The sequence below is a fragment of the Anas acuta genome, chromosome 15 (genome assembly GCF_963932015.1).
Source record: "Anas acuta chromosome 15, bAnaAcu1.1, whole genome shotgun sequence".
NCBI lineage: Eukaryota > Metazoa > Chordata > Aves > Anseriformes > Anatidae > Anas > Anas acuta.
In genome coordinates, this window is record NC_088993.1 from 12,412,224 (window position 1) to 12,427,488 (window position 15,265).

The 15,265-nt window shown below is 38.7% G+C and overlaps 1 protein-coding gene across 3 annotated transcripts in view; it reads right to left on the reverse strand.

Annotated features, from left to right (window-relative positions):
- PRKAR1B (protein kinase cAMP-dependent type I regulatory subunit beta) overlaps positions 1-15,265 on the reverse strand; it is a 101,323-nt gene that overhangs the window by 84,210 nt on the left and 1,848 nt on the right. For all 3 annotated transcript variants that reach the window (XM_068699395.1, XM_068699396.1, XM_068699394.1), the window contains exons 2-3: positions 14,964-15,167; positions 1,028-1,198 (exon numbers count right to left, since the gene is read on the reverse strand). In XM_068699395.1, coding sequence (XP_068555496.1) covers positions 1,028-1,198; positions 14,964-15,140 — 348 coding nt within the window. In that variant the 5' untranslated portion in view covers positions 15,141-15,167. The remainder of the gene's footprint in view (positions 1-1,027; positions 1,199-14,963; positions 15,168-15,265) is intronic.

The window sequence follows — 15,265 nt, forward strand, 5'->3', positions numbered from 1 at the left end:
TGAAACTTGCTGGAAAGCATCCCATGGGAGATACTGGCCAATGATTTCCTAAAGCCAAAAATTAGTAGCATTCAAATAGAACAAATGCAACCTACCCAAACAAAATATCCATTTGAAAGGACTTATTAAATAGTGCCAGGTTTCTATATTCCAAATGGCTTACAGATACTTTACTTATTACTTCTAAGAGGACCTGATTTTCATGTAAATAACTGAGGAGAGGACCTGAAAACTACTGTAAGGTAAAGGCTTTGACAATGTCAGACCCTCACTTATGTTGTGGTATCTATTTCTGCCATTGACATATATAGACGAGACCTAAAGTGAACTATTCAATTAACAGCCACAAGTTCTAGGCAAATTGCTCCTCTCTCAGCAGTTCCCTCATGTCTCTTATATTCTAAGATCTTATTTCAGTAACATTCCTTTTACTGCATTATTCTAACTCCTGCTACATCTATTTAATTTGCAATCATCATTTCTTCAAAGACAGTGGACACAAAATGGCTCCATATAGTCAGCAGACGTCTGAAAACCATCGGGTTATGCAGTACCCAATGAACATGGAAACCATGTGGCTGGTATGATCTAGGGAACCTACATGACCTAGGTTAGGAGAAAACTTGAGGTAGACATGACTCTGGGGGAAAAAGCAGGAAATGCAGCAATAGAGAGGGCCACTTTCCAAAACCATGAAGTTCTGCCAAAACTCTGAAACTGAAGAATTCTGTTAATAGCAAGAAAATGGCTGAGAATTACCCACTCCATTAAAGAGGGAAACATTAACAGCACACCTCAAAAAGGGAAAAAATATAAAATAGTGAAGCAAAATTAATGGGGAAAATACTTAGTCAAGGAGGCAGCAAATGAGCTGAGAAGACGGTCGAGCCCATGGCATGGTCATGCTGACATGAGTACACCACACTACAGGCTGATCCACGATTCCAAGCTCTATAAATTATTAGTAAAATGTGATTCATTTGATTGCCTTATAAATTTCTGAGTTAGACAGATGGCAATACGTTACCTTTCTAACATAAGAAACAGCATCTTCCTCCGTGTAGACCTCCGCGCTGACCCCTCCTCTCCTGCGTCGGGCTTTTACCACTGGGTTGGGAGGAGGAGGGGAAATCTCGTCGTCATGAGAATCAGACTGGGAACTGGACTTCTGCCGAGCCAATATTTGTTTGCATTCTTCCTGCAAAGCAAAAAGAGACAAATGAAACAGCTCTTATGTATGTAAGACTCGATACGCTCTTCTGCTACAACTCTCAGCAACCACTTCATTTTTACGCTTATACATTTGTCAATTTAAACACGTGCACTGGTCAAAGAAAATTAAAAATTTAACATGAGCAGCAGGAAGGACTGACACTAACTACAATGCATATACAGGTATCATCAATACTTGACCTGTCCAACTCTTGCACACATAATGAAAACCAATGTATTATAAGCTGCAGACATTTCACTGCTGCTACTCCAAGATGAGAAAGAAAAAGAACAAACCTCTTTTGCTTACTCTCCAACATCACAGCTGTTATTTTCTTAGTTGTCTTGTACATATCTTGGTCTCGCAAATAGAACATACCAGAAGTCACATGTCGATATATTAGTTATGTTTCTTCATCTTGCTTTGTTTTGCAGGCTTACTATTACCAGAAAGAACAAAGATGCTCCCTACTAGAGAATTTCTGCCATATAAGAGATTTACAACCAATGGTATTACTTCCAAGAAAAAAAAAAATCCAAGGTAGGCTCCAGAGGACTACAAAAAATGACAGCTGGCTTAGCATCAGCTGGCCAATAGGGAGGTTATTCTCCAAATTTCACATTCATGGAACAGAGTTAAATATGAAGGGGAAATCCTTGGAGAGATAGTAACAAGAGCAAGAAACAGTACACAAGATCTTCAAGATGGGATGTGAGAGTTGCAAGATGCTATCAACTCATACACTGAGTTATCTGACTTCCAAAGAATTGAGACAAACAAGACTACCTGTAATTGTAATAGTTTCAGGCATAAAATCTTTAAGTTTTATGTTAAAAAAAAAAAAAGCTACAATTGAGCAGAACTGCTGGTTCTACACATACATGGCTACTGCACCTAGAAGTCTGTGTCAGAGCCCCATCTCCTGTTCTTCAGCTTCCTGCTGCCACTTCGGTGCCTGCTCCACTTGCTCCTTCTAGCCTTCTCTGACCTTGACAAGGCAGGGGGGGAATAGAAGCAGGACAGACCGTGCATTCAGCCTTCAGCTTGTCCCATAAAGGAAACCGAAGTGTTTGTGCAGCAGGGAGACATGAGCGTTGTCAGGAGGCACACTGACTTGCACAGCAGTATTCCAGTAATTTATTTGCTGTCATCTACTCTATTGTCACATGCATTAGATGCACTCTGATAGTGTTATGCTGATCGATGTATACACAGTCAGCTACCTGCACACTACTCACTAAATGACTCCAGTATTTTTGAGAGCATTCATTATTAGCGGAGTTGCAGGCTACACAAAAGAAAAACAAAAATATATCAATGCTGAGGCTCCTGCACGCCCAATGAAATCAACTTCCCTTTGATAGAGATACCAGGACCCGGCCTCTGTCTTATACAACTAATTTCCGAAGAGACTGAAGAATTACAGCTAGTAAAAGGAGGCAGTGGAGGAGGAAGGATCTGGGAGTAGCAGCGCTAGACATGTGGCCAATTACCAACATAGCCAGTTGGTCTTATTGACACAGGAAATGAGTTAACTCTAACTCATCAGGTATGACACTAGAAGAGTGGTACAGAAAATTGGCAAAAGTTCACAGTTTTAAAGCTTGCAAGAAAAACAGATGATTAATATATGTTTTGCCACCGATGTTTACAAATGTCTGACAAATCCAGTCATGCCACTTGTCTTTTCTGGTTTTGTTCCAGTTTCTTTCTTCACCATCACTGACATTGCCCCTGTTATTAACTTAAGGAGCCTTTCACACTGATCTGCAATGTATTATAGAGAGTTGAAATAAATAACAAAACAGTATTTCCCATGTTGCATAGTTCAAAGTAACAAGTCACACATTCTTGTTTTGACTAAAGGATTATTAAAATATTTAAGAGACAAGCACAGAGATAAAATTGGGAGAGCTGACTAAAGATTTGACTTTTCAAGGTCCTGACCTGCCTCAGAAAGTGACAAGTTCTTTCTGATGTCTGTATTCTTTTTTTTTTTTTTTTTTTAAAAATTGGGATTAGTAGACTACAACTCCTGGGTCATAGCACAGTCGAATTAGGTGATGTAAGCAAACAAAAACAAACAGGCTGACTTCAAATGTATTGAGTTCTTACTGGAACTTTTCCAATTCAAATTTCATATAATAGTCCTGTATATGTAACAAATGACTCAGCTAGATTTTCCTATTGTGTAAAATCTGCAAGTCTTATTTAAGCATTCTCATCAACTTCTTCCCCACATATAACTGATGACTACCTCGAGCTTCCTTAATTACAATTCTACACTTGCAGAAATACAAACATTATAAATAAAAGTATGTGGGCTATGTGTTTTCATTATAGTTGACACCTAGTCATCAAAACCAAACCTATGACTGAAGAATTTGAAATAATGTTCATGGGTATTTCAGCTCATGGATCTCTGACAGTGTAACATTCTCTTTTTGCACTAAATGAACAAAATCAAATGCACCTTCTTCATTAGCTTAACTGAAAGGTAACGAAGACCCTTCTGAACTGTAAGCAGTTGAAATTACTAAAAGGTAATTAATTACAACAAGAAGGCAGTCAGGTAACTATTTAATTGTATGCAGCACTTTCACAGCTCTTTTTATACATGGTACATGCACTCACAGAGAAAAGCAATAGTTTACCCCATTTGAATGTCAAATATACACCTGTTTTCCAGTATACTTGTATAAAAGGCACTTCTAAGGAATTAAGAAATATCATCTCCTCTGCCACAGCACAGATTTATACAAGAAAGCAAGCTCAGTGAGATAAAATTAATATCATAAAGCATGCTTTTAAACCCAAATACCTTTTAAAGCCAAAATGATATTAAAGGATTATAAAAGTGAGTTACCATATGATTCATTTTAAAAGGAAGTCTCTTCGCTACAAACTCCTTTTATATAAACAGCAGATAGTTGACTGGCTGGCTTTTCCATATGCCGCTATTTGTAGTCTAGGTAAGATTTCCATTACTGAACTAAAGAGTGCCTTTTGAAAATAAAAGCACAGACTGTATCCTGGGTTAAGCTTCCACAAAGCCGTCTTCCATATATCCTGGAGTAAAAGCTCACAAGCACAGCAAGTACTTTAAAGGAGGAACAGACCCTCTGAAGAGCAGTTCTTCAAACAGGGATCTTCAGACACGGCTTGATGTGGACGCTTGTGCAGAACTCACTTTCAAGTAAACACCTCACCATCTTTTGTTGTCATGACAACAGGCTATCTCACTCGCTATTCAAATGGCACAGATAATTCACAATGACAGAGCAATCGTATTTCCCAATTATGCCCACCTTAAAATGAGGTACTGGCTTCAGTGAGTTGCTTCTGACCTGTGCAGCAGGGTAAGATGCAGCTCTCCAAAAGACAGGGTCTGATTTAGCTGTCCGTGTTTCTACATCCAGCAGCATTTTGGGTGACCTTGCCTAGCCTTCCACTGCCAGTCCAGAAGGCCAAGCCCTGTGCTGTACCTACCAGCCCCAGTGGGCGTCCTGTATAACTCAGGGAGCATTAAATGGCAGAGTGGGCCACGTGCACACAGCTGACTGAAGCCTCCCGAGTCATTGCTACAGTCCAGTATGTGATATATTAACGCACCCCAAATCTACAAACCATCACTGCTGTGTGACAGTAATGTCCTGTTCCATATACATCTAATCTAATCCTACTTCTGGGAAAAGCACATTGCAGCTGATTAAAAACTTAGCTGAAGCTGTGAACAAACATCTTCCCTGTGATTTCTGGGGGAGATGGACCGTAAAACTGGAGTACCATAGCTGACTTCAATGCTAAGCAAGCCAAAAATTGGAAAAGTAAGAAAATATACCATCTTTGCACCAAATTTAAAGAAAACAGAACCAACAAATACATCTGTAGTGGCCCATTTATCTTTTGGACATTCACCTCTGGCTAAGACAATGGTGCTGCAAGAGACTAATGTATAAATCACAGGAATTTAGCATGCTGTCATCAGTGCACAGGGTCACTGCCTTTCCTGATTAATGTTTTTAGGAGTTTTTAATGAGTTTAAACACTGTAAGTGAAGCGACCACAATGCTAAGCAAGTTTTTAGCTTTACCCTTCCTTTCAGACTACTGCTGAGGAGCACAGACACTTCCTGACCCAGCAGCTTTCTTCTCTCTTAGCTGGAGCATTTCCAAATAGAAATTCGCTTTCAGTAGTTCCTCTCCCAGTCTCTCCTTTCAGGCTTTGTCACTGTCTGGAAACACAATGTTTAAGTTCAAGGAAGGATAGCACCTGACAAGGCTCCAAATCACTGTATAGCTTTACAACAACATTCCAGGAAGACTTCTAAAAGCAAGTCAGCCGTTAGGTATCACTGCTCACTACCTCCGCTCAGCTTCCTACAACTTACTCATTGTGTTCAAAAGGAACAACACAAAGCGCACTCTAAATGAAATATTTTCTGTCTCTTTTTTTTCCCCCTTAAAGCACGCTCAAAGTTTTCTGACTGACAGACCTGGAATCTGCTTTTGTTTTATCCACAGCAAATGCACAGCCTGGTTCATATGCAAGCAACTAATCTCTCTTTGCACTGGAACTGACCCAGAGGAAACACTATCATTTCTGCAGACTGACAATGATTTATAGCAAACCACTCCATTGGAAGCACAGGAACGACTGATTCCATCACTGAAAGTGAGAGAAATTTGGGAGGTCTTAATGTCTTTCCCAGTCTTTTCTTTGTCACAGTAGACAACTCTACTATCTTTTAAGATCATTCAGGCTTGTAATGCGAGACCTTTCACACAATCCTCACCATTGTTCCACTGCCTTCTGGATGTTAAATGCTTTCTTCTACAGCATCACTAAGAAATCCCTTTAACATCCACCCCTCTTACTAATGTCTTTATCCATTTCATACTTATCTACGACTTTGATTACTACCACTGCAGCTTCCATGGCCTCTCTGCATCTTAGTTCATTCCCAATTTCCAATCTAGCCAAAGCCTCCTGCCAAAAATCCACCTACTCTTCTGCAGCTCTTCCTGCATCCTTTGCCTTCTTGAATCCCTTTGCTGGTGCCCTTTTACCTCCTGCAACATGTTAACGCTTCTTGTCCTTCCCTTTGGCGCCTTGCAGTATCTCGACACATCACCACCTCTTCCCTTATTACTTTATTGTATGTAAGAAAGAAAGCATACACAAGAAAGAAAGGTTATCTTACAAAACACAGACTGTATTTCTGATACTTAAAGGCTTTTATAATCAAAGAGAACTGTAGCCAACACTTCTGATTTTTAAAATCCAAATAACAATGTATGCATGCATACCTGGTATAAAAAGGAACATGCCCGCAGAAAGCTCTATTTCTACTGGATAAAAGTAATTTAATCTATAATGCAAGAATACCGTGGTTCATTTTTCAGCAACAACCAGAATGCCTAAGTCACTAAAGTTTTTAATCGCTTGATATGTAATGCTAAAGCTGCTTATTCATTTTTCATTCTAGCCATCTAACACAGCAGACACTTATTCTGGAAGAAACGCCACCAAACTGAATGAGACTTACTACATGAACAAGGCAGAAATGCACCACGAGAGCACAGGCAAAGAAAGTTAGTAAATCAGGTTTTTGACAAAGAGGGTATCATAAATGCTAGCACGTCATGTTGCTCCTCAAAATACTTCTATTGTGTAGGCCTACTTAGCGTTTAGAAGCATTCTGACACCCTCAGATCAAATGTGGTGCTGAAAGCAGGGATAGTTATTCAAAATCACGTGTTCCCTAGGTTATTCCAGAATGGAAATCATCACTAAAACATTGCCACATTTTCCTCTCCTCCATAAAATCCCACTCGATTTACTCTTCACAACTTGCCAGTAAATCAAAACCAAAACATCTATGGACATATTTTGATGTTGGGTTTCCCAGAGCTCACTTTCTCCACTCCCCAGTGTCTTGCTTAAGGGCGATGTGGAGCTGGCAAGCTGAGCTCCCTGGGAGGCACAGAACCTCCCCAGCTCCAGCCTACAAAGCTGTCAGGGTACTGCTCCAACCCAGGCTGCCAAGCAGCAAGCACAGAGTCACCGACAGGCACAGCACGAAGAAAAACAGTAGTTTTCCCGCATTTCAAAACCTAACGTGCTTTTCCTAATTGGAACAGAGCCAACCTTCAAATTATCTTAACTCTGCTGTGAAAACTGCTGTTCTCCACTCAGTCCTACTGCTGTTCACTTGGACGTTCCCAAACCCCATTCTGCGTGCCTAATTAAAATGAATTCATGCAGCATTAAAAATATTTTAAAAGAAGAAGCCATCTTTTTATGTAGTTAGGAGAATACATGCATTAACAACGAACTATTAGAGTACAGTGGACCGCAGTATCTACATAACTTAAAAACCCAAGCAAATCCAAAATTTATCCTCATATTGGAAGTCTGTTTTGTTTTTTATCATTTTTACAGTCTCTTTCCTTGCTATCATTTCTATTTGGCATGCCCCGCAGTTTAAAATAATTACTGTGGGAAAACTGTCAAAGCTTAACTCTTTTCCTCAAGTTATCTTCTACAACAGGGAGACAATACAAGGAAACAATATAGTTTAGTGCCTTCGAGAAAAGCTACTGCCTAGCCTTGGATAGACAATCAGCCTTAACTGAAAGGCTCAACAGTTCTCAGAGCGCCTTGCCCAATGCACTATTGTAAGCCACACAGCAAGAGAATTAGGACAAATTGCAGTAAAGTCTCAAAACTATCCATCCCATAATCTTACATTTGACCTTGCATGAAGTGAGTTACAATGTAGTCCAACAGGCCCCTCAAACTCAAGCCAACATAGTGAAGGATTTGCTGGACTGCAGACAGACGCTGGGCTGGACGTTCAGCCAGCTCTGCAAGCACCAATTCCAATAAGAGCAGGATTTCAAAGTGGGCAAACTCTTTTTTTGGAACTTGATTAGTGCAACAGGGCTTGAGGGCCCCTAAATCAGCTCAAGGGCTGTGCATCTGACAGCTGACTGAACTGGCTGAGAGCCTTTAACATGCTGCAGTCAGAGGTGTGCTTGAAGGGATGTCCCTGCTCCTAGCTCTAAGGGTCCACGAGCATCAAGAGAAGAAGAGTTGGCTGCTCTGTTAAAGGCAAGAGCCTTACTTTGGTGTGGAAGCTAAATCCAGTCCTATAGAGAGAGGATGGAACAGGATGTGTAGTGCTGTAATTATCCACAGGCAGTGATGAGAGCACCTGAGCAGTGGCCAGGCTACCAGCAGCTGGCCACAGAAGAGTTAACCCAGTACCTGAGCTGGCATCCTCAGGAGACAGCAACAACACTAACTTGTGCCAGGACGCATCAAGTCCAGAAACCACATCTATCTTACACTATGGCATCACTGATAGGATAAGCAGTGTCATTATTTTTATATAAATGGGAGTATTTCTTATAACATCTACTGATAGTACTGAAACCAGTTATATTTAGTCCAAGCTTCCCCTTACTGTGGAACTAAAAATGAAACAGGTGTTTTCAATTACAGTCAATAATCTAAATATAGATAAGGCACTGAATATTTGCACTATAAGCACTGAAAACTTCATCAACAGAATGTACTGACTGTACTTATATTCTTCCTAAAAATGATAACATTCATAAAGCATTATAATTTCTTCCTGAGTTACACTAGTCTCCTGAGTCTCCGTTATCATTTTTTTTTTTTTTAAAGAAAGCTTTCTAAGGGCAAAAGCAGTTACCTCAGTATAAATCAAAATGCCGGCATCCTCCCGAGATGTAGGAGCGAGACAAGATGAATTAGCAGCACAAAAAGATGTGATCTTGTGCTATAAATCTTCACAATGGTGAGCTGCACCTGAACAGTTGCAATCTGGCTGTATGCAAAGACTGCCTGAACTCAAAGTAATAATGTAAGCACATGGGTTTGTGGTTTCTGTTTTGTCTTTTTTTTTTTTTAAAGGGAAAAGGGGCTAAGACTTGCTTTAAGTCACTGCATATTCTCTACCTGATGCTTAAGCTCTTAACATGTTAAATATGTTTTCCCCAATAAACATTCCTTTATGCAGATTTACTTAGAAATTAGTTTAAACTCCATCAGAGAGATTTTTTGAATCTGAAACAAAAGATATTGCCAATATTTTTTCTAAATATCAGCTGTCTAACATAACACCTATTGCACCGCCTCAAATCACAATCCCACCTAGCCTTATATCCCACCTATAGTAGCAGTTTAGGGAAAGAGCATAAAGAACATTTTAGGCAAAGTGATCTTTCTAGCATGAAACAATCAGTAATTTCAGGAGTTTCCAAAAGGGATACTTTATCAAAGCCCCTGAGTTTAGCAGCTAACAATGGGTGTTCCCTCCTTTCAAGCATTTAATCTACTGGAACCATAATTTTGGTCTCAACATCTTCCTGTGACAATGTACTGTGCAAATCCAATGCACCTGAAAGCACATTTTTTTTTCCATGCATGTTTGGGTTTTCTGTTTTTAAAAATTGCTGGACATCAGTTTCAATGGATTATAGCCTGTCCTGCTAAAGAAATAGCGAACTTCTGCTTTCACCTTCTTCACCCTTCACCTTTCCCTAAACCTCCTGTGTTTAGGAAAGTTTGCTAAATGGGTGTTTTTTTCTTCTACCTGTTCCAAGACTAAAACAGTTGCCTCTCCTAACAATTCTTATGGCTGACTACAGCAGACCCAGAGGTCTGACTTCAGCACACACAGAATGACCTGAGCTGATTTTAATCTAGCTCTCAGAGCTACTGGCATCTGAGAAGTGGCATTAGCACAGGCTGCCCCAGCCTCCTCAGAACTGCAGTTATACAGCACCCAGTGCTTCCACCGTTTCTTTGCTATCAACATCTTGGGTAGCTCAGGTATGTTCACACATGCTTTAGCAACATTTCTGAACAGAGCAGACACCACCCAACTACTTTGCAAGCTTTAAAAGATGCAGAAATATTTTTCTTATTAATCTTTATCGCACTGCTTAGTGCGACAAAAGTGCAATTGATACATATTTTAGATAGTTTTTCTTCTGCAGGATTTTCCTTCCAACCCATAACCTCTCCCTAGTTTATCTTAAAGGAATGAGTTATACTTAGTATAATAACCTACAAGAATTTAATTCACTGTTTTGGTCACATTCTGGTGTAAGTTCTGAAAAAAAGTAAATACTAAGCAAGACTACTGTTGCAGAATAGACATCTGATGTTCAAATACCTTTGGTCCTGAAACTATTATACATTAAAAACTGTACTTTACTAACTGTGAATGAATTTGCAGTTTAGAGACCTAGTTTATGGCAAATCCACCACAAACTTTGACTTTATTTTTCTGCTCAACCTGTCTGTGTACTATAATGTCTAATACCACAAGGTGGAGCTACCCAAACAACCTCATTTTGTTTCATTTAATTATAGAGGTAGTGGCCAGGGTTCTCCCAAACTCTCTTTTTTGGATGGTACCTTAAGACACGCAGCATTAGCCTGAGTCGATAAAACTACTACCAAATCACAGCAACCCCGTGGCATGAAGTACCATGTGCAACACGGTACTTCTCTTCTTGTATGTGCACAGGGCAACAGATGGCACCAGGAGAGCACTCAGATCTAGCAGGTATCAGGAATTACTTGCTCTGCTGGCAAAGCCATTGCACTAAAATACAGTGCATGCAAAATGGCTTCATCAAAATACTTGGTAATATATACCTATTACCAATACCTAAGCATACATTGCAGGTTCCTCCCCTTTCCCCCTCTTTTGTGCTATTTTCTTCACTAGTTCTACTTCTTACTATAACTTTTTTCTGTTGAAATAAAGTCCAGCTTAGCCTGGCAAGACAATTCCACCTTTGATCATATAATCATGGCACTAACCAGTCAGACACTAATGAAAGTTTTGCAATCTCAAGTATAGCTGAAAATAGAAGTCTCTGCCTGCAATTTCTTAGTAATTAATTTATTTTATATAATGCAAGAAGTAGAGCTAAAAGATATGTTTCCTGCTGTTTAATTTTTTGTTTTGTTTTTTTTTTTGTTGTTTTTTTCTCCCTGATATGCCTTGTTTAGTTCTCAAGTGAACAAGACATAATTACAGCTGTTAAAATAACACCAAAATTTCTTAGCTAACATCTATTCCCCCACTCCAAAAAAGCCAATTAATATCACTAAGGGAAGGTTTTCCTCACTTCATCCACCAACAAGAAGCTCTATACAGCCATAGAAAACATTACAACAAATTATTCAAAAGAAAACATTACATCATTTTAAAAATCTCAGGTATCTAAACCATTTTCAACTCTTTTTTTGTGCTCAATGGAATGTTAAAGATTTGTACAAAGTAACTGTTAACACCATCAGAGCAGATGTCATTTTGAAGTTTGTAGGTCACAGCATATAAAAATTATTTGAGAACTACAATTCCAGAATACAGAAACTTAGGCTGACTCCCAGCATTACTTTCATCTTAAAGCAAGCAGGTCCTTACAGTATTAAGTGAACAGAAAATTATCTATTAACATTTTTCTACAATTATTTTCAATGTTATACTTCTTTAAAAGCATTGTACTTGATACAATAAACTGAAAACTTAAAGGTAACACATTTCTTTCTAACTTTGGCATTTCTCCAACTGAAAACGATGTCTGCAGAATCAAACATCAAACTTCAATCTTTAACACTTTAAGAATAAAGTATTTACTCATGTTCTCACTTTACAGCTCTCTCAGGCTGCATCTACACTGTGAAATACAGAAGTGGCCCAACCATGGGCCAGAACACTAGCCCAAGACAGTCTGTACCTCTTAAGCATTAGCTCATTCCCTGGCTCTGTTCTGAACTGCTCTGACCGACTCCTGCCAAAACAAACCTGCTCTTAGACGTGTTAGACCAAAGAATGATATTTGGGGCCAGTGTCTTGGGGTCAGGGGTTAGTCCCTGGCACTCCTCCATCTATCAGGCTGAAGGCAATGGACCTAACTGATGTCATTAGAAGAACAATAGTTAAAAGCATTTATGAACTGGTCTGATCTTGCATATGATAATAAATTTTGCTTTTCTGACTTTATTTTATGAGAACTAGCAAAATGAAATGAATTTTTTTTTTGTACTCACCTCTGAGGTAGCTCCAGTACACTGATGTGGATCAAACTCTACACATTTTCCATGAGCTCCTTTTTTAATTACTGGGAAAATATCCCACACTTCATCTCTAAACTGCCCACATGAGTTTTTGACAGATATACTGCTATTCTGCTGCTCTCTTCAGTGGAACATATTGTCTATTTTAATTAGACTGTCTATTTTAACATGACTGGAAAATAATCCCAGAATACCACACTGTAGTGGAAAGAAACATTACTTTGTTTTAGAAAATTATGCTTAAACTCAAGGATTTTCACTCCTCTCTCTGCACAGGAGCAAAATAAAAGTACACACACTGAGTTAATAGCAAATGCGCCATATCACGTACAGCCCATTCCCATAAAAAAAAAGTCTGTAATAGACAATTGCTAAACTCACAATTAAATTAAGACTCCTCGGAGTAACTACATATGACAAGTATCTTCAAAAAACAGGATAAAACTTATTCAAATGACTTCTCTACCAAGTCAATCAAAATGTGGATATCCCCCACATTTACATAATTAGGCCTTGATTCTGCAACTAACCTACGAAAACTCATTGTTTTCATTGTTTTCTCGCTAAAAAGGGCTTTTCTTGTCATTGTTGCACAGGAACACTGGATGAACTGGATGATGCTAGAAACATAATTAAGCTTGTTCATATCCAACACCAGGCAAATAGAAACCATGTCTCCCTTAGACCACCTCTGTGCAGAAAGAAGAAAAACACTGTAGAAGACCCTTTAAATTTACAACTCGGGAAGGGACAGCTACTCTTCTGATCACACACTTCCTTCCACAATATTACGCAATCAACCAAATCAAAATATTATCCTTCAGCAGAAAACCCTTCACAATGCAAATCATCCCAAGAAAAGTCCTCAAGAGATGGTTGAGCAAGGAAATCAAACTGCTGTGGGAAGAAGAATTACACTGCTGGAAACCTCCAGAAGCATCCTAAAGGCTTTAGACTCAGCAGGCTTAGCTCACAGGCTGCTCTACAGGAGTCAGCAGCAAGATTGCTTGCTTCCCATACTAAGCATGACAATCTTCGAATTTGATGTCTTGGGACTGGCTGTTTCTGAATCATCTCTCGTGATATGCAATAATATAATCAATATCCTGGTACAGAATTCTAGTATGTGATGTTCTTTGGGAAATAATAGGAGATTACATAAAAGAACATAATTTCTCAAGGGTAGGAGCTGACCACCTCTCCGAATTTGCCTGTAATGTGTTAAGATCAATAAAGCAAAACTCCTACAGAAAAATAACTCAAGTAATCCCAATAGTTATGGAGGATATTCTAAAGTACTACGGCAAATTTTAACATATTTTGCAAAAGTGGTACTTATCCTTCTAGGCAGGAAGTTCAGAATGGAATACATTAAGATGGAAAACAATTCATAACACAATAAAGGAAATGCAACCTATTTAATTCTCTTGAAATGGGTCTTGCCTCTCTGAAGTTTAGCATAGGCAGAACCAAAAGAAAACAAAAAACCTTTTTTTTTTAAATAATGAGCAATACAACACAAAATATTTTGTACTTCCTATCCCTTCCTGATGTTCCAGGCATTCTTACTAGGTTTTCAATAGAGTAAAATGTTTGCTTTTTTTTTTTTTTTTAAAGCTACACAAATCTGGCATATACCCACCCATACAAAAAATTATCTGAAAAGCAGAGAAACAATGAGATGTATACAATGCTTGTATCACCAATAATATATCAGCACTATATTTTATTCACTAGTTAATTGTTCTTGCTCTGTCCTTACAAAATTCTGTTCTTTGAAGGAAAAAAAGAAAAAACAACGTAAAACCTGTAAGCCTACAACCTTATATACTTCTATTAAAAAAATAATAATAATAAATTGTCCTCTTAATTTAAGTATATGAAGAAAATTTCTGATAGACTGAGGACTTGGGTACCTAAGAGTTTGCAGCCCTATCCTCCCATTATTTCTAGAGAAATCCCATCCCCAGAGAAAAGCTGTGCTCACACAACATGCTCTTCCTGCAAAAGACACCAGTACATCTCGGTAAGGATCTGCCTGAGAATGTTTTAAAGTATGTTTGCCCCTCTGCACTGTTCTTGAAGGTAGATATAGTATATGAAATCTCTCTGAACGTATCTCTTGATGGAGGACCCCAGGATATGCAATACAGACCAGAAAGAATAATAAAATTAAGTAATCAAACTTTAAAGGTTTTAAGAACTTGCTGGTTCCCTGATTTTGTTTGTTTTCAGAGGCAAGGGAAAACCACATCACCTGACACCAGAATGAACAGGGAACAGCAGCACTTTTTGCTCTTGTAGGCAAGTTCTTCCTATAGATCAAAGTTCAGTATGCCATGTATCGTAACACAATGCATGCTTATAGGTTTTTGGGTCATTTTAACAAGTTGTCTGTCAAGAAATTATAATCTTGGTATCGCATCATTTTATATACTATCCAATATTCTGGTAAGCATCAGCAAACACAGGGCTGAGGGGTTTTCTTAAAACCTCTCTTTTTAAGAGTAGCTTGCTAATTAAGAATTAAAAGCAAAAATGTACTAAAATACATTAAACTCTTTAAACAATGTTTTCAGCTCAAAACCAGAAAATTGTAAGTCACCTGAAAACCACTGACCTTTTCTAATTTTTCAAAGTGTTCTCTGAGGAACTTCATGGGTCGATCTGGTTTTGCTATGCAAAGATTTACGATGCATTCTTTTAAAATCTGCTGGATGTTGTGCTTCTGAACATAGAGTTCGCATCCCTTCAAGCTCTCGTCTTCTTCCACATTGCAGGAAGAAGCAGCAGCCATCTTCAGGCTTGTAAACAGTAAACAGACCTAGGTTAAGAAAATGGTGCAAGAAAGAGAGAAAAGACAATTCTCAAATCCTTTGTCAGAGGAACATGGATCAGCGAGGATATTCTAGCACTGCCTGT